This window comes from Physeter macrocephalus, chromosome 18, assembly GCF_002837175.3.
Source record: "Physeter macrocephalus isolate SW-GA chromosome 18, ASM283717v5, whole genome shotgun sequence".
Classification (NCBI taxonomy): domain Eukaryota; kingdom Metazoa; phylum Chordata; class Mammalia; order Artiodactyla; family Physeteridae; genus Physeter; species Physeter macrocephalus.
The window spans coordinates 5429205-5455594 of record NC_041231.1 but is presented as its reverse complement, the minus strand read 5'-3'; the positions used below and the strand labels follow the sequence as shown (position 1 = coordinate 5455594).

General features: G+C 44.7%; 1 protein-coding gene across 2 annotated transcripts in view; it reads left to right on the top strand.

The window, feature by feature from the left end:
- Window positions 1–26390, top strand: part of SLC41A3 (solute carrier family 41 member 3) — a 46948-nt gene that overhangs the window by 6781 nt on the left and 13777 nt on the right. Inside the window, exons 2-3 of one of the 2 annotated variants that reach the window (XM_028479018.2) lie at window positions 1509–1616; window positions 26100–26171. In XM_028479018.2, the coding sequence (XP_028334819.1) occupies window positions 1509–1616; window positions 26100–26171 (180 nt within the window). Of the gene's footprint in view, window positions 1–1508; window positions 1617–9104; window positions 26172–26390 lie in introns of those variants that run through there. The other variant, XM_028479017.2, reaches the window with a different exon arrangement.

The window sequence follows — 26390 nt, the reverse complement described above, 5'->3', positions numbered from 1 at the left end:
CTAGAGCGCAGGCTCAGTAGTTGTGGCGCGTGGGCTTAGTTGCTCCGCGGCATGTGGGATCTTCCCAGACCAGGGCTCGAACCCATGTCCCCTGCATTAGCAGGCGGATTCTTAACCACTGCGCCACCAGGGATGCCTCCAGTCCTTTACGTTTGAAAAATGTAAAAGGTCAGGAGGAAGATGAGGAGCCCTCAGCAGAGGCCAAGATGGGACAATCAGAGGTCAGCACAGGACAGGACAAGGCCCCGCCAGCCACGTGGAGACAGGGGTGTGCCCATCACGTAGCGGGGGAGGGGTTCCTACAGGGAGTCACCCCGCACACAGCGGTCTCAGGTGCGGCGGCCAAGTTCAGTGGTGCCGGGGAAGAAGGGGGCTGAGAGAAGGGGGTTTACTTGGGGGGTGGGTGCTCGGTCTTGTGTGTTGGTGGGAGGAGGGTGAGAGCGCCAGCCCCTGGGAGGGGGCTTCCCAGGCCAGGCGGGAGGGGCCTCTGCTGGACAGGACACAGCACCCCACTGGCTGGTGACACGTTCCTTCCGCACTTTTCGGAGAGGAAGGCTTGTAACTCCACCAAAGCTGGGACTGGGTTCTCAACTTCCCAGCTTTGTAGAAGAGGTAAACGAGAGGGAACCGTAACTGTGAGTCTGCAAAACTTCCCAGATCTCAGGACCCAAAGGGGTCTTCAGAGGGCCTGGCCTGCCCCTTTGCTTCCAGGTCCCGTAAGACGCATTGTGGGGCGGCTCTTTTGATGACCCTCTGGGCCCCCGGGGTAGGGGGACTCTTGTCTTGGGTACGGGGAACCAGACCCCACGCCACCTGCCTCCCAGCTCACAGAGCAGCAGGGTTTCTAGGAACAGCTTCTGTGGAGGGTCACAGATAGCTCAGGCCCAGGGAGGCGAAAGCAGCTAGTCGGATCAGATGGGGTGTGAAAAATTGGTTGGGGTAGGGGCAGTCTAACTGCACGTTAAACAGGTAGGACCGGTTTCCCTTCACAAAGAAACGTCTTCGCGTTCTCTTGAAGCGTGCTTGTGCTTCCCGTTCCTTCTTTTTACATTTTTATTTATTTACAAGTGACGGAGACACATTCCATCAGTTTTCACAAATCCAGGGCCCCCACGTGACCTTGGGCCCCGCCCATCGGCCTCGGGGCGGGGGAGTCCCCTGCCCAGCCCAGATCGTCCTGCCAGCTGGCCCGTGAGAAATCCCACAAGAAATCCCCAACTTTGAAGTTGGGGGTTCATTCCTGTTTCTACAGACGTGCACGCAGGACAAAGCAGTTCCCCGTCCACGGGCAGGGGCCCAGACCCGGTCTCCCGGCAGCCAGAGAAGGAAGGGGCTCCCTGGGCCGCTGTTCACGGTTGATCATGCCTCTGTTTAGTTTAAAGCCATTTAAGAAACTGGGTAGTTGTTTTCATTTTACAGGGAATGAGGACTTGTCGAAGTACCTCTCGAGCAGTTCCCGAGAGGCGTGGGACGTGTGCTTGGACTGACCCCCAGTTCTTTCCCCGCAGCACTGGCCCGTGTTCACGGAGGTGAAGGACCTGCTGACCTTGGTGCCGCCCCTGGTGGGCCTGAAGGGCAACCTGGAGATGACACTGGCCTCACGCCTCTCCACCGCGGTGAGTGGACGTCTGCACATCTGACCTCCAGCTCTCCCCGTGGAGCTCGTGGGCGGGTGGGTTGGACTCTGAAAATCTGACGTCGTTGGGAGTTGTCCTGTCGTGTGGCTCTACCTGGCGACCAGCCTGCTCTTCGACGAGAGGCTGGGCTGCGGACGAGGCCCAGATGTCAGGGGCGCTGTGTCCTTGTGTCCCCTGTTCGTGCCGGAGCCTGAGGCTGGTTCCACACGTGACCCAGAAGCAGTGGCGAATGTCCTAGAATCCTCATCACCAGGGTGTCCTTCTCTGGGCACTTTGTCACAGTTTCCAGCTTTGCTACTCTCCTCACCCTCCCAGGGCATGGAAATCCCTTTCCTTCTGTTACGGGGATGGTCTCCTTTCTCTGTGAAAACGTCCTGATGCGCTGTGTTCTAGACACCGAGAGGTGGGCGATGCAGCTGGGGTGCTGGGGGGGGGTGGTCCCCGGAGCCCGAGGCTGGAGAGAGAGGTGAGGGGTGGCCAGCTGAACAGCAGCCCCCAAAGATGTCCACGTCCTAACCCGTGGAGACGGAACACTCCCTTAGGTGGAGGTGTTTGCACATGATTAAGTTAAGGCCCTTGCAGTAGGAGAGAATCCTGGATTGTCCAGGGAGCCCGGTGTTGTCGCAAGGGTCCTTACCAAGGGGAGGTGGGGTTGGGGGGAAATGTCAGACAGAAGGAAGCAGAGTTGGGGGAGCAGATGCTCGCCACCACCTGCAAAGATGAAGGAAGGGCCGAGAGCCAGGTGTAGCTCTACCTGCTGGAAACGGAAAGAAACAGCTGCCCCCCTGCATAGACCCTCTGCAGACCCCTGGCCTCCAGAACTGAAAGAGAAGACGTTTGCATCATTTTCAACCACTGAGTTTGTGGTAATTTGTCACAGTAGAGGCCGGACCGTGCAGTCTTGTGAGCCATTGAAATGTCTTAAGTGGCAGGTGACACGGTGCCCGTGTGTGTGCACATACACGTGTGCACACACGTAAGTGTGATTAAATGGGTCAGTGAGAGGGAAGAAGTGTTGATGGTAATCCCTGCCATGGTGGCACTTCAGGTTACATTTTTTAAAATATAAATTTATTTTATTTATTTATTTATTTAGGGTGCGTTGGGTCTTCGTTGCGGTGCGCGGGCTTCTCATTGCGGTGGCTTCTCTTGTTGCGGAGCACGGGCTCTAGGCACGCGGGCTTCAGTAGTTGTGGCTCACGGGCTCAGTACTTGTGGCTCGCGGGCTCTAGAGCACAGGCTCAGTAGTTGTGGCACACAGGCTTAGCTGCTCCGCAGCATGTGGGATCTTCCCAAACCCGGGCTTGAACCCGTGTCCCCTGCATTGGCAGGCGGCTTCTTAACCACTGTGCCTTGGGTTACATTTTTATTTCATGGTGCTTAACTGCATATTAAACACTTCTGTGCTGTGACTGTGTCTTACTGTTATAATTTTTTTTAATGCATAAAATGTGGAGGGGAGAAAAGAATGATTGGAACAATTCATCATCACAGCCTGTTTGAGGAGAACAGCCCCGTTATCAGTGCAATAGAACCTTAAAAAGCATTCAAGGGCTTCCCTGGTGGCGCAGTGGTTAAGAGTCCGCCTGCCAATGCAGGGGACACGGGTTCGAGCCCTGGTCTGGGAAGATCCCACACGCCGCGGAGCAACTAAGCCCGTGCGCCACAACTACTGAGCCTGTGCTCTAGAGCCCACAAGCCACAACTACTGAAGCCCGCGCGCCTAGAGCCCGTGCTCCACAGCAAAGAGAAGCCACTGCAATGAGAAGCCCGCGCGCCTCAATGAAGAGTAGCCCCCGCTTGTCGCAACTGGAGAAAGCCCACGCAGCAGTGATGACCCAACTCAGCCATAAATAAATAAATAAAATACATAAATTTATATTAAAAAAAAGAAGCTTTCAACACCCAACACTGTATTAATGTGTAAATCAATACAACAAAAACTCACAAATTTTAAGTGTATGGGTCAGTGACTTTTGACAAATATACACACTGACATAACTCCTATCCCAATCGAGATACAGAGCCTGCCACCCACAGTCCATGGGCTCTAGAGCACAGGCTCAGTAGTTGTGGCACACAGGCTTAGCTGCTCCGCAGCATGTGGGATCTTCCCAAACCCGGGCTTGAACCCGTGTCCCCTGCATTGGCAGGCGGCTTCTTAACCACTGTGCCTTGGGTTACATTTTTATTTCATGGTGCTTAACTGCATATTAAACACTTCTGTGCTGTGACTGTGTCTTACTGTTATAATTTTTTTTAATGCATAAAATGTGGAGGGGAGAAAAGAATGATTGGAACAATTCATCATCACAGCCTGTTTGAGGAGAACAGCCCCGTTATCAGTGCAATAGAACCTTAAAAAGCATTCAAGGGCTTCCCTGGTGGCGCAGTGGTTAAGAGTCCGCCTGCCAATGCAGGGGACACGGGTTCGAGCCCTGGTCTGGGAAGATCCCACACGCCGCGGAGCAACTAAGCCCGTGCGCCACAACTACTGAGCCTGTGCTCTAGAGCCCACAAGCCACAACTACTGAAGCCCGTGCGCCTAGAGCCCGTGCTCCACAGCAAAGAGAAGCCACTGCAATGAGAAGCCCGCGCGCCTCAATGAAGAGTAGCCCCCGCTTGTCGCAACTGGAGAAAGCCCACGCAGCAGTGATGACCCAACTCAGCCATAAATAAATAAATAAAATACATAAATTTATATTAAAAAAAAGAAGCTTTCAACACCCAACACTGTATTAATGTGTAAATCAATACAACAAAAACTCACAAATTTTAAGTGTATGGGTCAGTGACTTTTGACAAATATACACACTGACATAACTCCTATCCCAATCGAGATACAGAGCCTGCCACCCACAGTCCATCCCAGAAACCCCTGATCCACTTCCAATCTCTGTAGATTAGTTCTGCCTTCAAGACCCACTCATGATGTAAAAAATATTCTTAATTCAACTTGAAATAGAAGAATATTTTATTTCTATTGTTCTGGATGTTTTAGCTGGTGTAATATGCCAAGAAAAGGAAATAAGACCCTTAAATAAAAAAGAGGGAGAAAAAATTATTTGCTATTGATATGCTTATCTTCTTGGAAAACTAAGCAAATCAACTAGAAAAGTTTTAAAACTAATAATCTCAGTAAAGTGATCTGGTTTCAAAATATCTAGATGAAATTTAAAATAGACATTAACATGTGTAACTACATACTTCTGCACACGCCAAAATTGGTCATTACAAAATACAATTGAATTGTTAAATTGAATTGAAAAAATTGGAGAGCGATATCTTGCAAACAATGAGCAAATTTTTTTTAGTTGTACATATATATACATTCTTTTTTATATGTATATTCTTTTCCATTATGGTTTCTCATAGGACATTGAATATAGTTCCCTGTGCTGTACAGTAGGACCTTGTTCTTTATCCCTCCTATATAGAAAAGCTTACATCCGCTAACCCCAGCCTCCCACTCCACCCCTCCCCCAACCGCTTCCCACTTGGCAACCAGCAGTCTGTTCTCTGAATCTGTTTCTATTTCATAGATTCATGTGTCATATTTTAGATTCCACATGTAAGTGATATCATATGGTATTTGTCTTTCTGTTTCTGACTTACTTCACTGGATCTCTAGTTGCATCATGTTGCTGAAAATGGCATTATTTCATTCTTTGTTATGACTGAGTAATGTTCCACTATATATACGTATCACATCTTCTTTATCTGTTCCTCTATCAATGGATATTTAGGTTGCTTCCATGTCTTGGCTATTGTAAATAGTGCAGCAATGAACATTGGGGTGCATGTATCTTTTTGAATTATAGTTTTGTCCGATATATGCCCAGGAGTGGGATTGCTGGATCATATGGTAGCTCTATTTTTAGTTTTCTGAGGAACCTCCATACTGTTCTCCACAGTGGCTACACTGTGTAAATGATTTACATTCCCACCAACAGTGCAAGAGGGTTCCCTTTTCTCCACACCCTTTCCAGCATTTACTGTTTGCGGATTTTTTGATGATGGCCTTTCTGACTGGTGTGAGTTGGTACCTCATTGTAGTTTTGATTTGCATTTCTCTAATGATTAGCCATGTTGAGCATCTTTTCATGTGCCTCTTGGTTGCATCATTTGCAAATATTTTCTCCCATTCTGTAGGTTGTCTTTTCGTTTTGTTTATGGTTTCCTTTGCTGTGCAAAAGCTTGTAAGTTTGATTAGGTCCCATTTCAAACTATGAACAAATTTTAAAACTTTTTCATACTGAAGCCTCAAAAAGAAATGTGTGGGACCCATACAAATAAAATGACAAAACTCCATAAAGGGAAATAAAAATTTGGAGGGAGAGATGGAGTTTCTGATGGGAAAAATCAATGTTGTAAAGTTACCAGTTCTCCCTGTTTTTGTTTATAAAATTAATGCAGTTAATGCCAGAGAGATTTGGGGGAACTTGACAGTATTATTTTAAAGTTTATCTGGAGGAATGAGTCAGAATAACCATGAAAATATCAGTAGGAAAAAGAGAAAGAAGACTAATGGTGAAATTTGATTTCCAGATTTTACAACAGAATATAAAGTTATAGTAAGAAAAATATTTTGCAGCCAGTCTCAATTAATATATCAGAGAACAAAACAGAACATCCAGAAATAAACTCAGACTTATACAAATACAATCTACTGTATGATAATATGACATTTTAAATCAATGAAAAGAGGGTGGATTATTAATAAATGGTTCTGAGATAACTGGCTAATTCTTTAGAAGTAATTTTTATTTTATGTCATACATAAATATATATTTTGAATACATGGAGTAATTTAAAGTAAAGCATGATACGAGAAAAACACATCAGTATTTTTAGAATTGGCGACAAGAAATGCTTTTTAAGTAGCAGAACAAATGCAGAACTCATAAAGGAAGGACGATGCCTTGTCTCAGTTAAACTGGGAGCTACGTAATAATTTTAGTTCCCTGAGGCTGTCGTAACAAAGCACCACAGACCCAGTGGCTTAAACAACAGCAATGTATGGTCTCCAAGCTCTGTTTATAAGTCAGAGATGGAGGCTGGGCTGGGCTGGGCTGGCTCCCCCTGAGGCTATAGGAGGCTCTGCTCCAGGCCCTTCCCCAGCTCTGGGTCTGCTGTGATCTCCACTGTTCCCTGGCCTGTAGATGCACTGCCCCAACCTCTGTCTTTGTCTTCATGTGGCTCTGCCTGTGTGCACGTATCTCCAAATGTCCCCTTTCTATAAGGACAGCAGCCACATTGGATTAGGTGCCCACCCTACCCCAGTGTGACCTCGTATAAACTAAGTACATCTCCAACCACCCTATTTCCAAATGAAGTCACTTACGAGGTTCTGGGGGTTCGGACTTCAAGTTCTGTTGGGGGGACACAATTCTACCCGTACAGTTTCCTTGCACAAATTAAAAGGGGAATAACCCACAAGGGGAAGAGTTATACAAAATTAACAGAGCATCTGTATCCTCAAGTATCTAAGCAGCTCTTTTACATCAGCATGAAGACAGACCCTTCAATAGCAACGTGAACAAAGGGTACGAATCAAAATTTCACGTTCAGGGTAAGTCTCCGCGCTCCCGATGCATGGGGCCTGGTTTTGATCCCTGGTCGGGGAACTCGATCCCATGTGCATGCCACAACTAATAAGTCTGCAGTGCCGCAACTAAGAGTCTGCATGCCACAACTAAAAAATAACCATGAAAATATCAGTAGGAAAAAGAGAAAGAAGACTAATGGTGAAATTTGATTTCCAGATTTTACAACAGAATATAAAGTTATAGTAAGAAAAATATTTTGCAGCCAGTCTCAATTAATATATCAGAGAACAAAACAGAACATCCAGAAATAAACTCAGACTTATACAAATACAATCTACTGTATGATAATATGACATTTTAAATCAATGAAAAGAGGGTGGATTATTAATAAATGGTTCTGAGATAACTGGCTAATTCTTTAGAAGTAATTTTTATTTTATGTCATACATAAATATATATTTTGAATACATGGAGTAATTTAAAGTAAAGCATGATACGAGAAAAACACATCAGTATTTTTAGAATTGGCGACAAGAAATGCTTTTTAAGTAGCAGAACAAATGCAGAACTCATAAAGGAAGGACGATGCCTTGTCTCAGTTAAACTGGGAGCTACGTAATAATTTTAGTTCCCTGGGGCTGTCGTAACAAAGCACCACAGACCCAGTGGCTTAAACAACAGCAATGTATGGTCTCCAAGCTCTGTTTATAAGTCAGAGATGGAGGCTGGGCTGGGCTGGGCTGGCTCCCCCTGAGGCTATAGGAGGCTCTGCTCCAGGCCCTTCCCCAGCTCTGGGTCTGCTGTGATCTCCACTGTTCCCTGGCCTGTAGATGCACTGCCCCAACCTCTGTCTTTGTCTTCATGTGGCTCTGCCTGTGTGCACGTATCTCCAAATGTCCCCTTTCTATAAGGACAGCAGCCACATTGGATTAGGTGCCCACCCTACCCCAGTGTGACCTCGTATAAACTAAGTACATCTCCAACCACCCTATTTCCAAATGAAGTCACTTACGAGGTTCTGGGGGTTCGGACTTCAAGTTCTGTTGGGGGGACACAATTCTACCCGTACAGTTTCCTTGCACAAATTAAAAGGGGAATAACCCACAAGGGGAAGAGTTATACAAAATTAACAGAGCATCTGTATCCTCAAGTATCTAAGCAGCTCTTTTACATCAGCATGAAGACAGACCCTTCAATAGCAACGTGAACAAAGGGTACGAATCAAAATTTCACGTTCAGGGTAAGTCTCCGCGCTCCCGATGCATGGGGCCTGGTTTTGATCCCTGGTCGGGGAACTCGATCCCATGTGCATGCCACAACTAATAAGTCTGCAGTGCCGCAACTAAGAGTCTGCATGCCACAACTAAAAAAAAAAAAAAAAAATTCCTGCATGCCACAACTAAGACCTGGCACAGCCCAAATAAGTAATAAAAGAAATAAAATTTTAAAAAATATATTAAAAAAAGAAACTGCCAGAAAATTTTATGAAATCTCACCAGCAGTTTTTGAGGTATTCAGTTTTTCTGCATCCTCACCAGTATTTGGTATCATCTAGTTTTTATTTTGGCTGTGTTAATAAATATGTATATTTATTATTTATTTATATGATATCTCATCTTGGTCTTAATTTGCATTTCCCTAATGACTAATAACGGTCATCTTTTCTCATGTGCTTCTTTGCCATCACATACCCCTTTGAGTGAAGCATCTATTCATATCTAATTACATTACTAGTTTTACTCTTGAGTTTTGAGAGCTCTTTATAAATTCTATATGAGTCTTTTGTCATATATGTGGTTTGCAAAAATTTTCTCCCATTCTCTGGCTTGACTTTTCACCCCCCTGAAAGGGTCTTGTGTGTGTGTGTGTGTGTGTGTGTGTGTGTGTGTGTTACGCAGGCCTCTCTCTGGCTTGACTTTTCACCCCCCTGAAAGGGTCTTGTGTGTGTGTGTGTGTGTGTGTGTGTGTGTGTGTGTTTGTGTGTTTGTTATGCAGGCCTCTCACCGTTGTGGCCTCTCCCGTTGCGGAGCACAGGCTCCGGACGCGCCGGCGCAGCGGCCATGGCTCACGGGCCCAACCGCTCCGCAGCATGTGGGATCTTCCCGGACCAGGGCACAAACCCGTGTCCCCTGCATCAGCAGGCGGACTCTCAACCACTGCGCCACCAGGGAAGCCCTGAAAGGGTCTTTTAAAATATTTTAATTTTAGTAAAATACACATAAATTTTACCATCTTAACTGTTGTTAAGTGTGCATTTCTCCACGTCCTCCTCAGCACTTGTTATTTCTTGGGTTTTTGTTTTGTTTTTTTGGGAGGGTTGTTTGTTTTTTAACTAGTAGCCATCCTAATGGCTGTGATATTGATTTGTATTTCCCTAATAATTAGTAATGTTGAACATCTTTTCATGTGCTTTTTGCCATTTTTAATTTTCTTGGAGAAATGTCTATTCAAGTCCTTTATACATTTTTTAATGGGGTTTATTTATTGGTTGTTGAGCTGTAGGAGTTCTTTATGTATTCTGTAACTTAACCCTTATCAGACATATGATTTGCCAATAGTTTCTCCCTTTCTGTTGGTTTTCTTTTCGCTCTGTTGATTGTGTCCTTTGATGCACAAAAGTTTTAAATTTTGATGTAGTCCAGTTATCTACTTTTATTTTCTTACCTGTGCCTTTTGAGTCATATCCAAGAAATCATAACCAAATACAATGTCATAAGATTTTCCCCTATGTTTTCTTCTGAGAAGTTTATAGATTTAGCTCTAATGTTTAGATCTTTGATCCATTTTGAGTTAATTTTTGTATATGGTATTAGGTAAAGGTTCACCTTCATCCTTTTGTACATGGCTGTCCAGATTTCCCAGCACCATTTGTTGAAAAGACTGTCCTCTCCCCATTGAATTGTCTTGGCATGCTTGTCAAAAATTATTTGACCATATATGCCAGGGTTTATTTCTGGGGTCTCTGTTCTAGTCCGTTGGTCTATGTGTCTTTATGGCAGTACCACACTGTTTCAAAGCCTGTAGCTTTGAAATAGGTTTTAAGATCAGGAAGTATGAGGCCTCCAACTTTGTTCTTTTTTTAAAATTTTTATTGAAATACAGTTGGTTTACAATATTGTGTTAGTTTGAGGTGTACAGTAAAGTGATTCAGATATTTATTTATTTATTTATTTATTTATTTATTTATTTTTACACTCTCTACCATTATAGGTTATTACAAGATGTTGAGTAATATCTGTGCTATACAGTAGGTCCTTGTTGGTTATCTATATAGTAGTATGTATATTTTAAGCACAAACTCCTAATTTATCCCTCTCTCCCCCTCCCCTTTGGTAACTGTAAATTTGTTTTCTATGTTTGTGAGTCAGTTTCTGTTTTGTAAATAAGTTCATGTATCATTTTTTTTAGTTAGATTCCACATATGAGTGATACCATGTGATATTTGTCTTTGTCTGTTTGTCTTACTTAGTATGATCATCTCTAGATCCATCCATGTTGCTGCAAATGGCTTATTTCATTCTTTTTTTTATGGCTGAGTAATATTTCATTGTATATATGTACTACATCTTCTTTATCCATTCCTCTGTCGATGGACATTTAGGTTGCTTCCGTGTCTTGGCTACTGTAAATAGTGCTGCCATGAACATTGGGGTCCATGTATCTTTTCTAATTATGGTTTTCTCCAGATATATGCCCAGGAGTGGGATTACTGGATCATATGGTAGCTCTATTTTTAGTTTTTTAAGGAGCCTCCGTACTGTTCTTCATAGCGGTTGTACCAATTTACATTCCCACCAACAGTGTAGAAGCATTCCCTTTTCTCCACATCCTCTCCAGCATTTATTATTTGTAGACTTTTTAATGGTGGCCATTATGACTGGTGTGAGGTGATACCTCACTGTAGTTTTGATTTGCATTTCTCTAATAATTAGCGATGTTGAGCATCTTTTCATGTGTTTGTGGCCATCTGTATGTCTTCTTTTGAAAAAATGTCTCTTTAGATCTTCTGCCCATTTTTTGATTGGGTTGTTTGTTTTTTTGATATTGAGCTGTATAAGTTGTTTGTATATTTTAGAGATTAATCCCTTGTCAGTTGCATCATTTGCAAATATTTTCTCCCAGTCTGTAGATGGGCTTTTTGTGTTGTTTATGGTTTCCTTTGCTGTGCAAAAGCTTTTAAGTTTAATTAGGTCCCATTTGTTTATTTTTGTTTTTACTTCCATTACTCTAGGAGACGGATCCAAAAAGATAGTGCTGTGATTTATGTCAAAAATGTTCTGCCTATACCTTCCTCTAGGAGTTTTATAGTATCCAGTCTTACATTTAATCCATTTTGAGTTTATTTTTGTGTTTGGTGTTAGAGAATGTTCTAATTTCATTCTGTAGCTGTCCAGTTTCCCAGCACAACATATTGAAGAGACTGTCTTTTCTCCACTGTATAGTCTTGCCTCCTTTGTCTTAGATTAATTGACCGTAGGTGCGTGGGTTTATTTCTGGGCTTTCTATCCTGTTCCATTGATCTATATTTCTGTTTTTGTGCCAGAATCACACTGTTTTGATTACTGTAGCTTTGTAGTATAGTCTCAAGTCAGGGAGCCTGATTCCTCCAGCTCCGTTTTTCTTTCTCAAGATTGCTTTGGCTGTTCGTGGTCTTTCATGTTTCCATAGAAATTAAAAAATTTTTTGTTCTAGTTCTGTGAAAAATGCAATTGGTAATTTGATAGGAATTGCATTGCATCTGTACATTGCCTAGGATACTATAGTTATTTTGACAATATTGATTCTTCCAATCTAAGAACATGGTGTATCATTCCGTTTGTGTCATTTTCGATTTCTTACATCAGTGTCTTACACCTTTTGGAGTACAAGTCTTTTGCCTCCTTAGGTAGCTTTATTCCTAGGTATTTTATTCTTTTTGATGCAATGGTAAATGGGATAGTTTCCTTAATTTGTCTTTCTGACCTTTCATTGTTAGTGTATAGAAATGCAACAGATTTTTGTGTATCAATTTCATGTACTGCAATTTTACCAAATTCATTGATGAGCTGTAATAGTTTTCTGGTAGCACCTTTAGGATTATCTGTGTATAGTATCATGTCATGTGTAAACAGCAACAGTTTTACTTTTTCTTTTCCAATTTGGATCCCTTTTATTTCTTCTTTTTCTCTGATTGCCATGGCTAGGACTTCCAAAACTATGTTGAATAAAAGTGGTGAGAGTGGACATCCTTGTCTTGTTCCTGATCTTAGAGGAAATGCTTTCTGCTTTTCACCGTTGAGTATGATGTTAGCTGTGGGCTTGTCATATGTGGACTTTATTACTTTGAGGTAGGTTCCCTGTATGCCCACTTTCTGGAGAGTTTTTATCATAAATGGGTGTTGAATTTTGTCAAAAGCTTTCCTGCATCTATTGAGATGATCATATGGTTTTTATTCTTCAGTTTGTTGATGTGGTGTTGAGGTAGGTTCCCTGTATGCCCACTTTCTGGAGAGTTTTTAGCATAAATGGGTGTTGAATTTTGTCAAAAGCTTTCCTGCATCTATTGAGATGATCATATGGTTTTTATTCTTCAGTTTGTTGTTGTGGTGTATCACATGATTGATTTGCAGAATTGAAAAATCCTTGCATCCCTGGGATATATCCCACTTGATCACGGTGTGTGATCCTTTTAATGTATTGTTGAATTCAGATTGCTAGTATTTGAGGATTTTTGCATCTATGTTCATCAATGATATTGGCTGGTAATTTTCTTTTTTTGTGGTACCTTTGTCTGGTTTTGGTATCAGGGTAATAGTGGCCTCATAGCACATGGGCTCTTCGTTGCGGTGCACAGACTTCTCTCTAGTTGTGGCACGCAGGCTCCGAAGTGCACAGGCTCAGTAGTTGTGGCGCACAGGTTTAGTTGCCCTGCGGCATGTGGGATCATAGTTCCCTGACCAGAGATCGAACTGGCGTTCCCTGCATTGCAGGACCAATTCTTAACCACTGGACCACCAGGGAGGTCCCTTTGTTGGGAGTTTTTAAATCACAGATTCAATTTCAGTACATGTGATTGGTCTGTTCATATTTTCTATTTCTTCCTGGTTCAGCCTTGGGAGATTGTACCTTTCTAAGAATTTGTCCATTTCTTCCAGGTTGTTCATTTTATTGGTACATGGTTGCTTGTAGTAGTTTCTTATGATCCTTTGTATTTCTGTGGTGTCTGTTGTAACTTCTCCTTTTTCATTTCTAATTTAATTGATTTGGGCCCTCTCCCTTTTTTTCTTGATGAGGCTGGCTAATGGTTTATCAGTTTTGTTTATCTTATCAAAGAACCAGCTTTTAGTTTCTTTCATCTTTGGTATTGTTTTATTCGTTTCTACTTCATTTATTTCTGCTCTGATCTTTATGATTTCTTTCCTTCTACTAACTTTGGATTTTGTTTGTTCTTCTTTCTCTAGTTGCTTTAGGTGTAAAGTTAGGTGGTTTGTTTGTTATTTTTCTTGTTTCCTGAGGTAAACTTGTATTGCTATTAACTTCCCTTTAGAACTGCTTTTGCTGCATCCCATAGGTTTTGGATCATCGTTTTTTTCGTTTTCATTTGTCTCTAGGTATTTTTTTCTTTCCTCTTTGATTTCTTCAGTGATCCATTGGTTGTTTAGTAGCATCTCGTTTAGCCTCCACGTGTTTGTTTTTTACAGTTTTTTCCTTGTTGTTTATTTCTAATCTCAGAGCGTTGTGGTCAGAAAAGATGCTTGATACGATTTCAGTTTTCTTAAATTTACCAAGGCTTGCTTTGTGGCCCAGCATGTGGTAGATCCTGGAGACTCTTCTGCATGCACATGAGAAGAATGTGTATTCTGCTGCTTTTGGATGGAATGCTCTATAAATATCAATTAAGTCCATATGGTCTAATGGGTGATTTAAGGCCTGTGTTTCCTTATTGATTTTCTTTCTGAATGATCTATCCATTGATGAAAGTGGGGTGTTGGGACTTCCCTGGTGGCCCAGTGGTTAAGACTCCACGCTCCCAGTACAGGGGGCCCAGATTCGATCCCTGGTCAGGGAACCAGATCCCTCATGCGTGTCACAACTAAGTGTTCGCATGCTGCAACTAAGGAGCCTGTGAGCCACAACTAAGGAGCCCACCTGCCACAACTAAGGAGCCCACATGCCACAACTTATGAGCCAGAGAGCTGCAACTAAGGAGCCCGCTGGCTGCAACTAAGACCTGGCACAACTTAATTAATTAATTAATTTTAAAAAAGCAGTTCATAGGTATTAAAAAAAAGGAAGCATGCTATAAAAAAAAAGAAAGTGGGGTGTTAAAGCCCCCACTATTATTGTGTGACTGTCGATTTCTCCCTTTATGGCTCTTAGTGTTTGCCTTACATATTGAGGGTGCTCCTCTGTTGGGTGCATATCTATTTACAGTTGTTACGTCTTCTCCTTGGATTGATCCCTTGATCATTATGTAGTGTCCTTCTTTGTCTCTCTTATAATAGTCTTTATTTTAAAGTCTATTTTGTCTCATATGAGTATTGCTATTCCAGCTTTCTTTTGATTTTAATTTGCATGGAATATGTTATTCCATCACCTCACTTTCAGTCTGTATGTATCCCTAGGTCTGAAGTGGGTCTCTTGTAAACAGCATATATACGGTTGGTGTTTTTGTATCCATTCAGCCATTCTGTGGCTTTTGGTTGGAGCATTTAATCCATTTACATTTAAGGTAACTATCGATATGTATGTTCCTGTTGACATTTTCTTAATTTTTTTGGTTTGTCCTTGTAGGTCTTTTTTCTTCCTTTCCTCTCTTTTTCTCTTCTCTTGTGGTTTGATGACCATCTTTAGTGTTCTGTTTGGGTTGTGTTTCCTTTTTTGTGTTTGTATCTATTATAGTTTTTGGGTTTGCTGTTCCCATGAGGTTTTGTTATAGCAGTCTATATATGTACGTGGTTATTTTAAGCTGCTGGTTGGTTTCCTGCCTAGAGAAGTTATTTTAGCATTTGTTGGAAAGCTGGCCTGGGGGTGCTGTATTCTCTTAGCTTTTGCTTGTCCATAAAGCTTTTGATTTCTCTGTCAAATCTAAATGAGAGCCTTGCTGGATAGAGTATTCTTGGTTGTAGGTTCTTCCCTTTGATCACTTTATATATATAAAATGTCACTCCCTTCTGGCCTGCAGAGTTTCTTCTGAGAAATCAGCTGATAACCTTATGGGACTTCCCTTGTATGTTATTTGTTGTTTTTCCCTTGTTGCTTTTAAAGTTTTTTCTTTGTCTTTAATTTTTGTCAGTTTGATTACTGTGTGTCTTGGCGGCGTGTTCCTCCTTGGGTTTATCCTTCTTGGGACTCTCTGCGCTTCCTGGACTTGGGTGACTGTTTCCTTTCCCATGTTAGGGAAGTTTTCAGTTATCTCTTCCAGTCTTTTCTCAGGTCCTTTCTCTCTTCTGCCTCTGGGGCCCCTGTAATGCAAATGATGGTGCATTTAATGTTGTCCCAGAGGTCTCTTAGACTCTCTTCCTTTCTTTTCATTCTTTATTCTGCTCCTCGGCAGTTATTTCCACCATTCTGTCTTCCAGTTCACTTATCCGTTCTTCTGCCTCAGTTATTCTGCTATCGATTCCTTCTAGTGTATTTTTCATTTCAGTTATTGTATTGTTCATCTGTTTGTTTGTTCTTTAGTTCTTCTGGGTTTTTGTTAAACATTTCTAGCATCTTCTCGATCCTTGCCTCCATTCTTTTTCTGAGATCCTGGATCATCTTCACTATCATTATTCTGAATTCTTTATCCAGAAGGTTGCCTATCTCCACTTCACTTAGTTGATTTTCTGGGGTTTTATCTTGTTCCTTCATCTGGTACATATTCCTCTGCCGTTTCATTTTGTCTAACTTTCTGTGATTGTGGTTTCTGTTCTGCAGGCTGCAGGATTATAGTTCTTTCTGTTCTGCAGGCTGCAGGATTATAGTTCTTTCTGCTTCTGCTGTCTGCCCTCTGGTAGATGAGGCTATCAAAGAGGCTTTTGCAAGCTTCCTGATGGGAAGGACTGGTGGCGGGTGGAGCTGGGTCTTGTCCCTCTGGTAGGCAGGGCCATGCTCAGTAAAACTTTAATCTGCTGATGGGTGGGGCTATTTTCTCTCCCTGTTAGTTGTTTGGCCTGAGGTGACCCAGCACTGGAGCCTACAGGCTATACGGTGGGGCTAGTGGTGGCCTCCAGGAGGGCTCACATCAGTGAGTACTTCCCAGAACTGCTGTTGCCAGTGTCTTTGTCCCTGCAGTGAGCTTCAGCTACCTTCCCCATCACCTCTGCAGGAGACCCTCCAATACTAGCAGGTAGGTCTGGCCCACTCTCTTATGGGCTTTTTACCCCTGGGTCCTGGTGCACACAAGACTTTGTGTGTGCCCTCCAAGAATGGAGTTTCTGTTTCACCCTGTCCCGTGAAAGTCCTTCATTCAAACCCTGCTGGCCTTCAAAGCCAGATTCTTTGGGGACTCCTCCTCCTGTTACCAGATCCCCAGGCTGGGGAGCCTGATGTGGGGCTCAGAACTCTCACTCCCATGGGAGAACTTCTGTGATGTAATTATTCTCCAGTCAGTGGGTCACCCACCCTGGGGGGTATGCGATTTGATTATATTGCAAGTATGCCCCTCCCACTGTGTCACTGTGATTTTTTCTTTGTCTTTGGATGTAGAATATCTCTTTTGGTACTGTTTCAGTCTTTTATTGACGGTTGTTCAACAGTTAGTTGTGCTTTTGGTGTGCTCGTGGGAGGAGGGGAGCTCAAGGTCTTCTGCTCCGCCATCTTGTCTTCTCCAACCTGGTTTGTTTTTTTAAGATTGTTTTGGCTTTGCGGGGCGGGGGGGTCTCTGGAGACTCCATATGAATTTTTAAATGAATTTTTTCTGTTTTTGCCATTGGGTTTTTGATAGGGATTGCATTAAACCTGTAGATTGCTTTTGGTAATATTGACATCTTAACAATATTGTTTTCCAATCCATGAACATAGGATATCTTTCCATTTATTGGTATCTTTCAAAATTTCTTTCAGTGACATTTTGAGCATACAAGTCTTTCACCTCCTTTGTCAAGTTAATTCCTAAGTGTTTTTTTCTTTTTGATGTTACAGTAAATGAAAGTTAAATTGTTTAATTAATTTTTTCTTCAGATTGTTCATTGTTAGTAAAGAGACACACAAGTGGGTGTTTTTTGTTTCTGTTGTCAATTTTATATTCTGTGACTTTGATGGATTGCTTTATTAGTTCAGTTTTTGTGCAGTCTTTAGGGTTTTCTACATATAAGATCATTTCATCTGTGAGTAGAGATAATTTTACTTCTTTCTCTCCAATTTGAATGTCTTTTATTTCTTTTTCTTGCCTAATTACTCTGGTTAAGACTTCCAGGACTGTGTTGAATAAAAGTGGTGAAAGTGGGTATCCTTGTTTTACTTGATCTTAGAGGAAAAATTTCAGTATTTCATCATGCGTGTTATGTTAGTTGTGGGCTTTTGATATATAGCTTTTATTATATTGGGGTAGTTTCCTTCTATTCCTAGTTTGTTGAATGTTTTTATTATGGAAAGTTGAATTTTGTCAAATGTTTTTTCTGCATCAATTGAGATGATGGCATGGTTTATTTTCTTTCATTTTCTTAATAGAGTGTACTGCATTGATCAGTTTTCATATGAACTAGCCTTGCATTCCAGGAATAAATCTCTTTTGGTCATGGTGTACAGTAATTTTAATGTGCTCTTGAATTCTGTTTGCTAGTATTTTATTGAGGATTTTTGTGTCAATATTCATAAGGGATATTACTCAGTGGTTTTTGTTTTTTGTTTGTTTTTGTGGTACGCGGGCCTCGGGCCTCTCACTGTTGTGGCCTCTCCCGTTGCGGAGCACAGGCTCTGGATGCACAGGCTCAGCGGCCATGGCTCACGGGCCCAGCCGCTCCGCAGCATGTGGGCTCTTCCCGGACCGGGGCACGAACCGGTGTCCCCTGCATTGGCAGGCGGATTCTCAACCACTGCGCCACCAGGGAAGCCCTCAGTGGTTTTCTTGTAGTGTCTTTGTCTGGCTTTGGTATCAGTGTAAATCTGTCCTCATAGAATGAGTTTGGAAATGTTGCCTCCTCTGCAATTGCTTTGGAAGAGTTTGAGGAGGATTGATGTTAATTCTTCTTTAAATGTTTGGTAAAATTCACCAGTAGAGCCATCTGGTCCTGGGCTTTTCTTTATTGAGAGGTTTTTGATTACCAATTCAGTCTCCTTACTAGTTATGGGTGTGTTCAGAGCTTCTATTTCCTCATGATTTAGACTTGGTCAGTTGTGTATTTCTAGGAATTTATCCTTTTCATCTAGGTTGTCCAATTTGTTGGCATATAATCATTAAAGTACTCTCTGATAATATTTTTTATTTCTGTAAATTGAGTAATAATGTCTTCTCAGTTCTACTTTTAGTTATGAGTCTTTTCTTTTTTCCCTTAATCAGTCTAGCTTAAGGTTTGATCATTTTGTTGATCTTTTTGAAGAAACAGCATTTGTTGATTTTCTCCATTGTTTTTCTATGTTCTGTTTATCCCTAATATTTTTTTCCTCTATTTTTTTATTGGAGTATAGGTGATTTACAGTGTTAGTTTCTGCCGTACAGCAAAGTGAGTCAGTTATTCATACACATGTTGTCCACTCTTTTTTAGATTCTATTCCTATATAGGTCATTACAGAGTACAGAATAGAGCTCCCTGTGCTGTTTAGTAGGTTCTTATTAGTTATCTATTCTATATACAGTAGTGTGTATATGTCAATCCCAGTCTCCCAATTTAACCCTCCCCTCCCCTTTCTCGCCTGGTAACCGCAAGTTTGTTTTCTGCATCTGTGACTCAAGTTCTGTTTTATAAATAGGTTCACTTGTACCATTCCTTTAGATTCTACCTGTAAGCGATATCATATGATATTTGTCTTGCTCTGTGTGACTTACCTCACTCAGTATGACAGTCTCTAGGTCCATCCATGTTGCTGCACATGGCATTATTTCGTTATTTTTTATGGATGATATTCCATTGTGTATATGTACCACATTTTCTTTATCCATTCCTCTGTTGATGGACACTGAGATTGCTTCCATGTCTTGGCTATTGTAAATTGTGCTGCCGTGAACACTGGGGTACATGTCTTTTTGAATTATGGTTTTCTCTGGATATATGCCCAGGGGTAGGATTGCTGGATCATATGGTAGTTCTGTTTTTAGTTTTTTAAGGAATCTCCATATTGTTCTCCACACTGGCTGCAGCAATTTCCATTCCCACCAACAGTGCAGGAGGGTTCCCTTCTCTACGCAGCCTCTCAACCATTTATTGTTTGTACATTTTTTGGTGATGGCCTAATATTTATTATTTCTTTTATTCTGATAGCTTTTGGGTTTAGTTTGTTCTTTTCTAGCTGTAAAGTTGTTGATTTGAGATTTTCCTTCTTTTTCAACGAATGTTCCAGGTGCCCTTAAGAAAAATATGTATTCTGCTGTTGTTGGGTAGAGTATCATGTACCTGTTCGTTAGGTTCAGTTAGACTATAGACATGTTCAAGTCCTCTGTTTCCTTCATAATCTTCTGTCTGGTTGTCCTATCCATTATTGAAAGTGGAGAATTGAAGTCTTCTCCTATTGTTGCAGAGCTGTCTACTTCTCCTTTCAATTCTGTCAACGTTTGCTTCCTATATTTAGGAGTTCTGATGTTTGTTCTATGTATGTTTATAACCGTTACGTGTTCCTGGTGGTTTTGTCAATGTATAATCAATATATATTTTATCAATATACGAAGTCCTCTTATCAGTATATAATGTCCTTCTTTGTTTCTTGGATCAGTTTTTTACTTAGTTTCTATTTTGTCTGATATTAGTACAGTCATCCTTCCTCTTGTTTGGTTGCTATTTGTAATGAGTATCTTTCTTCCATCTTTTCTCTTTCAATCCATGTGTGTCGTTAGATCGAAAGTTACCCTCCTGTAGACAGCATGTAGTTGGATCTTGTATTTTTAATAATTCTACCAATTTATGTTTTTCGATTGGGAAGTTTATTTACATTTAAAGTAATTAGTGATAGGCAAGGACTAATTATTGCCGTTTGGGTATTTGTTTTCTGTATGTCTCATAGCTTTTCTTCCCCTCATTTTCTCCCTTTCTGTCTTTTTGATGAGTTAATTTTTTGTAGTGATAGGTCTTGACTCACTTCTCATTTTTCTTGTGTATGTCCTGTAGATGTTTTCTTTGTGGGTAACTTGGGGAATCCGTATAACATCCTCATGTTATAATAATCTATTTTAAACTGATACCAACTTAAATTAGTCAAAAATTCTATTCCTTTAAAGCTCTACCCCATTTATGTTATTGATATCATGAATTACATTTTATATACTGTGTACTCAGTAATATAGATTTTAATTATTTTTGTGCTTTTGTTTTTTAAATCCTACAAAGGCATAAAAGTGGAGTTATGAACCAAAATTACAATACACAGGTTTTTATATTTGGCTGTGTGTTTGCTTTTACTGGAGAACTTTATATTTTTCAATAGATATATTTGACTGACTTTTGATGATCCTTTCATCAACTCCCTTTAACATTGACCGTAGGGAAGGCCTAGTGGTAATGAACTCTGTCAGCTTTTATTTATCTAGAAATGTCTTAAATCCCCCCTCATTTTCAAAGGACAGTTTTTGCCAGAATTACTTGTTGACAGGTTTTTTTTTTCTTTCTGGACTTTAAATCTGTTGTCCCGACCTGATACATAAACTATGCTAGCTTCCGGTCTGATCTGTGAGTTGGGTGAGAGAGAAGCCCGTCTCTTGGGAGCCCCTAGACCAGCCAGAAGGTCACAGACAAGTCCATTCTTTCCCTCTGTCCCGAGAGAGGCCCAGGGGCTGGACGGCTGCCTTCTGTCTCTGCGGCGCTGTGCCGGGGGTGGCGGGTGGGGGGGCAAAGGCAACAACGAACTTTCCTACCATCGTGGGTGAGGCTTTTCCTTGGCTGCCGCAGGGCCTGGCCTGGCTTCTAACCCTCCCACAGAGCTGCTGTGGTCAGTCTGTGTGGTTCATCTTGTGTTTCCTCCAGGGAGCGCAGGCTGGGCTTCCCTTTCGGCCCTCTGGCTGATGTCACTGCCCGCCGGCTTCCTTTTAAACGTATCTTTCGTTTGGTTTGCATGTGTTGTCCAGGACCTGCTTCAGGGGAGGGTCCCGGCAGGTGATCTGTCTGGACTCCCAAGTGTGACGGGGCCTCTATCCTCACAGCTGACCCCAGCCTGGCCGGATAGCGAGGCAGTGTTCACAGGTATGTTCCCTCAACTGAGACAGGCTTGCAGTGTCCTCTGTACCCAGTGTTGCTAATGGTGCCTTTGGTGTCTCTTTGAGTCTCATTTCTTGTAGGTAGTCTGTTGATTTTATCTTCCTATCTGAGTCTTTTTTTTGGCGGGGGGCTGCGTGTTGTGCGGCTAGTGGGATCTTAGTTCCCCAACCAGGGATCGAACCCCTGCCCCCTGCAGTGCACATGCAGAGTCCTAACCACTGGACGGCCAGGGAAGTCCCCCTATCTGAACTTCTTTTGCATTTTTTTTTATCATCCACGTTCTGAAATTTCACCGCGGTATTTCTGGCATGGGCCGTTTTTCCTTACCTTATATGCATCTTAGATTTTTCAATCTAAAGACGTATGTCTGTCTTCAGCTCTATGAAAATCCTATTTTTTGTGATTTCTTATATTCTGATATGCATTCACATTCGCACCCTCTCTCTAACTTTAACGTATACACATGCAGCTTCTGGATCTGCCTTCTTTCCATCTCTGTCTGGTTGTGCTTCATTCTGGGAAAACACCTGCGCTTGATTTTTGATTTCACTCGTTTCCTCTTACTCTTGCTCTCAAGCTCTGTGCTACTGAGGTCATTGTGAGGAGTCCTGCTTGTCTCCGTGTTTTACTTTACATTCAGAGACCGGGTCTGTGCTTTCTAGATCCCCAGACCGCCTCTCCCTGTGCGATGGCACCAGACTCTGCCAGCCCCCAGTTTAGCTGTCCTAGAGTCTTACTCGGGTTCTGTTTTGATTGTTTCCTTAGGCTTTTGCCTCCATTTGTGGAGTCTGCTGAGTCTGTCACGACTGTGGCCTTCAGGGGACAGGGATTCTTGGTCACTCGAGCATCCTCTATTTGGGTTTCCTCCTGGTCTGTAGAGTCTAGTCTAGAGACTAGTTTCCTCCTAGTCTCCTTCTGTAGAGCAGGTGACCCCCTGGTGGCTGGGGGGCGTCACAGTGTCTTCCCTGGAGGTACAAGCCGCTCACTGGTCTCACTGGTCTGTGTCCCTCTTACTATGGCCACTCTGGACACTTCCCTGCCTGTGACCCCAGCACACACCCTCGCTGCTTTTGCTCAGCGAAGCATCCCATCGTCGGCACAAGCCGGTCAGGCGAGAGGAGAGGCGCCTCTTGTTGAAGCCAAGTCGCCACCTGTCCGAGGTGCCCGTTGTCCCCGGGGCCTCCTGTCCTGGGCGGGAAACGTGTCCTGCCGTCATTTCTGGGCGCGGGTCCTCTGTCCACCTAACTCCCCTGCTCTCTATGCCCAAGGATTGCCTCTGCATCTGTGTTACACTGTAGAAGCCTCTTCTTGTTTCCAATGTGTGTCTGAAGGCTGTCTGCTCACTGCCACGATGAGCCCTGCGATGCTGGACCGGAGTCAGAGATATCCGTGTAAACTCACGTTTGTTTAGGAGGTACAGAGGGAGACGAAACTAAATTTGCGTGTGTGCACAGCGGGGTTGGGGTGCATACACGTACGTTTCCTGGCTCCATCCATAAGAGGGCCTAGAGGCACTGACACCGCAGTAGCACCAAGTGGAACTTTCAGGAGAAACAGGATGTGTGCATAGCTTCAGATATCTCCCCCGATAATTGTGACTCGCTCTGTTTTAGAAAGTGTCCTCAGAGCTTCGATCTGCTTCCATGGAGGAGCAGGAGCTTAATTCCCCTCCCCTTGAGTGTGGGGCAGACCTGATGAGTGACGTCTAGCAGATAGCTTGTGGGGAAGGGAAAACTGAGTTTGCAGTGCACAATCCCGGCAGACGCGCTTCAGCCGAGGTCAGGGCACCGGTGAGCAGCCGCGTGGTGTCACGCGCCTCGGATTGCACACGAGCAGAAGGCACCTCCCCTCGGCAGCCTCTTCCCTCCGCAGCCGCACCCTCAGTTCAGTCGTGGGGAGGCACCAGCCAAGCCCACGTTGAGGACCCTTCTGCAGAATGCCCGAGCAGCACTCCTCGAGGTGTCAAGGTGAGAAAGACGAGGGAAGGTGAGAACCCGTCACTGCCTGGAGGAGACCCAGGAGCCGGTGGGGGATCCGGACTTACTTCCTGGAACAGAGAAAGGACAGTGGTGGGAGAGCCGGGAGGTGCAAATACATCCTGTCACCTAGTCGGTGGTGTCGAGCCAGTGTTAACGTCTTAGTTGGGTGACTGTCCTGTGGTTCTGTAAGGCGGCGGTCCCCAACCGTTTTGGCACCAGGGACCGCTTTCGCGGAAGACGGTTTTTCCACGGGCGGGGGTGGGGAGGGATGGCTCGGGCGGTAACGTGAGCGACGGGCGTGGCAGATGAAGCTGTGCTCGGTGGCCCGCCGCTCACCTCGTGCTGTGCGGCCCAGGGGCTGGGGACCCCTGCTATAAGGTGTAACGGTCAGTAGAAACCTGGCGACAGGTATATGGGAAACTCTCTGCGCTGACTTTGGAACTCTTGCAAAAAAAAGTCTTCATTTATTTAAAAATAAAAAGTGAGAAGGTTGTCTTTCCCTACCCTCCAATTTGAGGAAGGAGAAGGACAGCAAGGGTCCGTTCTCTTTCTTAATCCAGTAAGTATTTTTTGTTGTGAACGGGCCAGATGACCTTGTGAAGCTCTAACTCGCTGGGCAAGTCAGGACCTGGCAGCAAACAGGAGGTGCAGGGACGGGAGCTGAGCAGAATTAAGGAGGGGTCCACCGCAAGGTTGTGGGTGGCAAGGCTCCCCAGGCCGGGTAGCGGCTGGAAGTGATCCTCACCTGAGGGACGGGAGGAGGGGCTGGTTCCCACACCTGGGCCTGTCGCTGAAGGAGAGGCCGAGCGGCCGAGCTGCAGCCAGAACCGCAGGGCAGGGAGGCGTGCTGATGCAGCTGTAAGGGCTCGTGAGATTAAAAGAGACTGAAGATGTTTGAGTGTATGTGACCCAAACGCACGCTTAGGAAGGGCCTGCGGGCTGCTTCTGCTGAGATGAATCTGGGTTGGTCTAGAGACGCTCCGGCTTCCCACTCCTTTGCCTTGGAGGGTTGAAAGGCCCCAGCCTGTGCCAGGACTGGCCTCGTGCCTCTAGCTCCTAGCCTGACCTCTCCAGGACCGTCGTTCTAGGGGAAAGAAATGTCCCTGTACCTTGATGGAGACCTGACCCCCCCTGCCTGAGGCGCACCCTCCTGGCCGGCCCTGTTCCTTCCCTCCTTCACGGCTCCGTCCCCCACGGCCCTGGATAATGGACCCTCTGAGGGTCTTCATCTGCACACCAGTTCCCGCCGCCATCCTGGCCGAGTTCAGCCTCCACGTGGATAACTCATCCGAAACCCACGCTCCCCGGTGTCTGGACGGGAATCCAGTGCCCGTCAGCCCCGTTGCCGTCCCCTGGCCTAATTCCCTGACACCCGCAGCTGCTCCCCGCCGGCTCTCCCCGCCTTCATCCCTATGGGATCTCCAGCACCCTCTCCTCCGCTCCCTTTCCTGCTCGCCTGGACTTGGTCTCAGGCCTCTGGCGCCAGGAGGCACCTCCATGCCGCTTCGTGGGTTGTACGGGTTCTAGACTTGTGCACGTGTTTTACACGCTTCCCAGCCAGTGGAAATGAGGCATCCTGAGGAAGGCCTGCCTTTCTGATTCGTCCTGGGGGTCGCGGGCAGCGCCAGCCCTCTGACTACCCTGATACGTTGCAGTTGGTTGACTCACAGGAACCAGCACACGGGCACCGGCATCTCTGGGCCGCAGGGGGCCCAGGGCGGGGGTGGGGGGGCGGAGCGGGGGTGGCCTCGGTGGGTCCCCCGCGGCTCTGCTCCACCTGCGCCCTGGTTCCTGGGAGGACACCCGAGGCAGGTGTCAGGCCACCTGGATGAAGCCAGAGCCGACTGGGGCTCCACAGTGGTGACCTGATGTGTCCCAGGCGCCCAAAGACAAGAAGCCTCCCCTTACTTGTACGAAGAAAAGTAATTCTGGGGGCTTCCTTGACCGTCCAGTGGTTGGGACTCCACGCTTCCACCGCAGGGAGCCTGGGTTCGATCCCTGGTCAGGAAACTAAGGTCCCACAAGCCACATGGCGCAGCCAAAAAAAAAAAAGTAAAAAAGAGATATGTATTTTCCTCAGAGTTCAGTAATGTAGTGAACTCAGTACAACAGGAGCCAAGAAAATACATTTGCTTTGAAACTTTTTCTCACCTACATCTTGAATTTTGCTGGCAAAGGCTGTGACGTTAGGAGCAGCTACCCCTTTTAAAGGAGAAAGCTGCATTTCCGATCTCGCTTTTTTATCCCAAGAGAAGAGGGACTTACATATGTTTCTTAAGCAGGACACTTTGCCAAGGTGGGGTGAGTGGCTGCTGGTCACATGAGCTGCGACTCGTGGGCGAGGGGAGCTCATGGACCGGCTGGATGGTCAACGGCTGAGGTTCTTGGTGACACGCGTGCCAGCGTGTGCACGTGTATGTGTGATCGCACACCTGTGAGGGGAAGAGCTGGGCCTGTGTCCCCACCTCTCCAGCCCCGAGTCACCGTTTTGAAAGCTGGCAGGACAGTTGGCTCTGGCAGTAGTGAGGGGCATTTGCTGGCCTGTCCTGAGACCGCCTCTCCAAGAAGGGTGGACCCCTGGCTTCGGCGCTGCCGCCCGACTCACCCTTTGCCCTCTTTCCGTCCTAGGCCAACACTGGGCGGATCGATGACCCCCGGGAGCAGCACAGAGTCATCAGCAGTAACCTCGCCCTCATCCAGGTGACCCTCCCCTTTGTCCCTTAGATGCTTCACGCGCGTCGCTCCTAACCATGGGGTCGCCGTGGGGTGGGGGCGGGTCTCACGGAGCCAGGAAGCCCGAGGTAGCAGTAGGCTGGGCCTGGATCTGGACGGAAGCGTTGGTATCCAGAGCCTCCTGGGCTCCTCCGGCCGGGGCGGGCTGTGGCCACACCGAGAACTGAACCCAGGTCGCACTGGCGT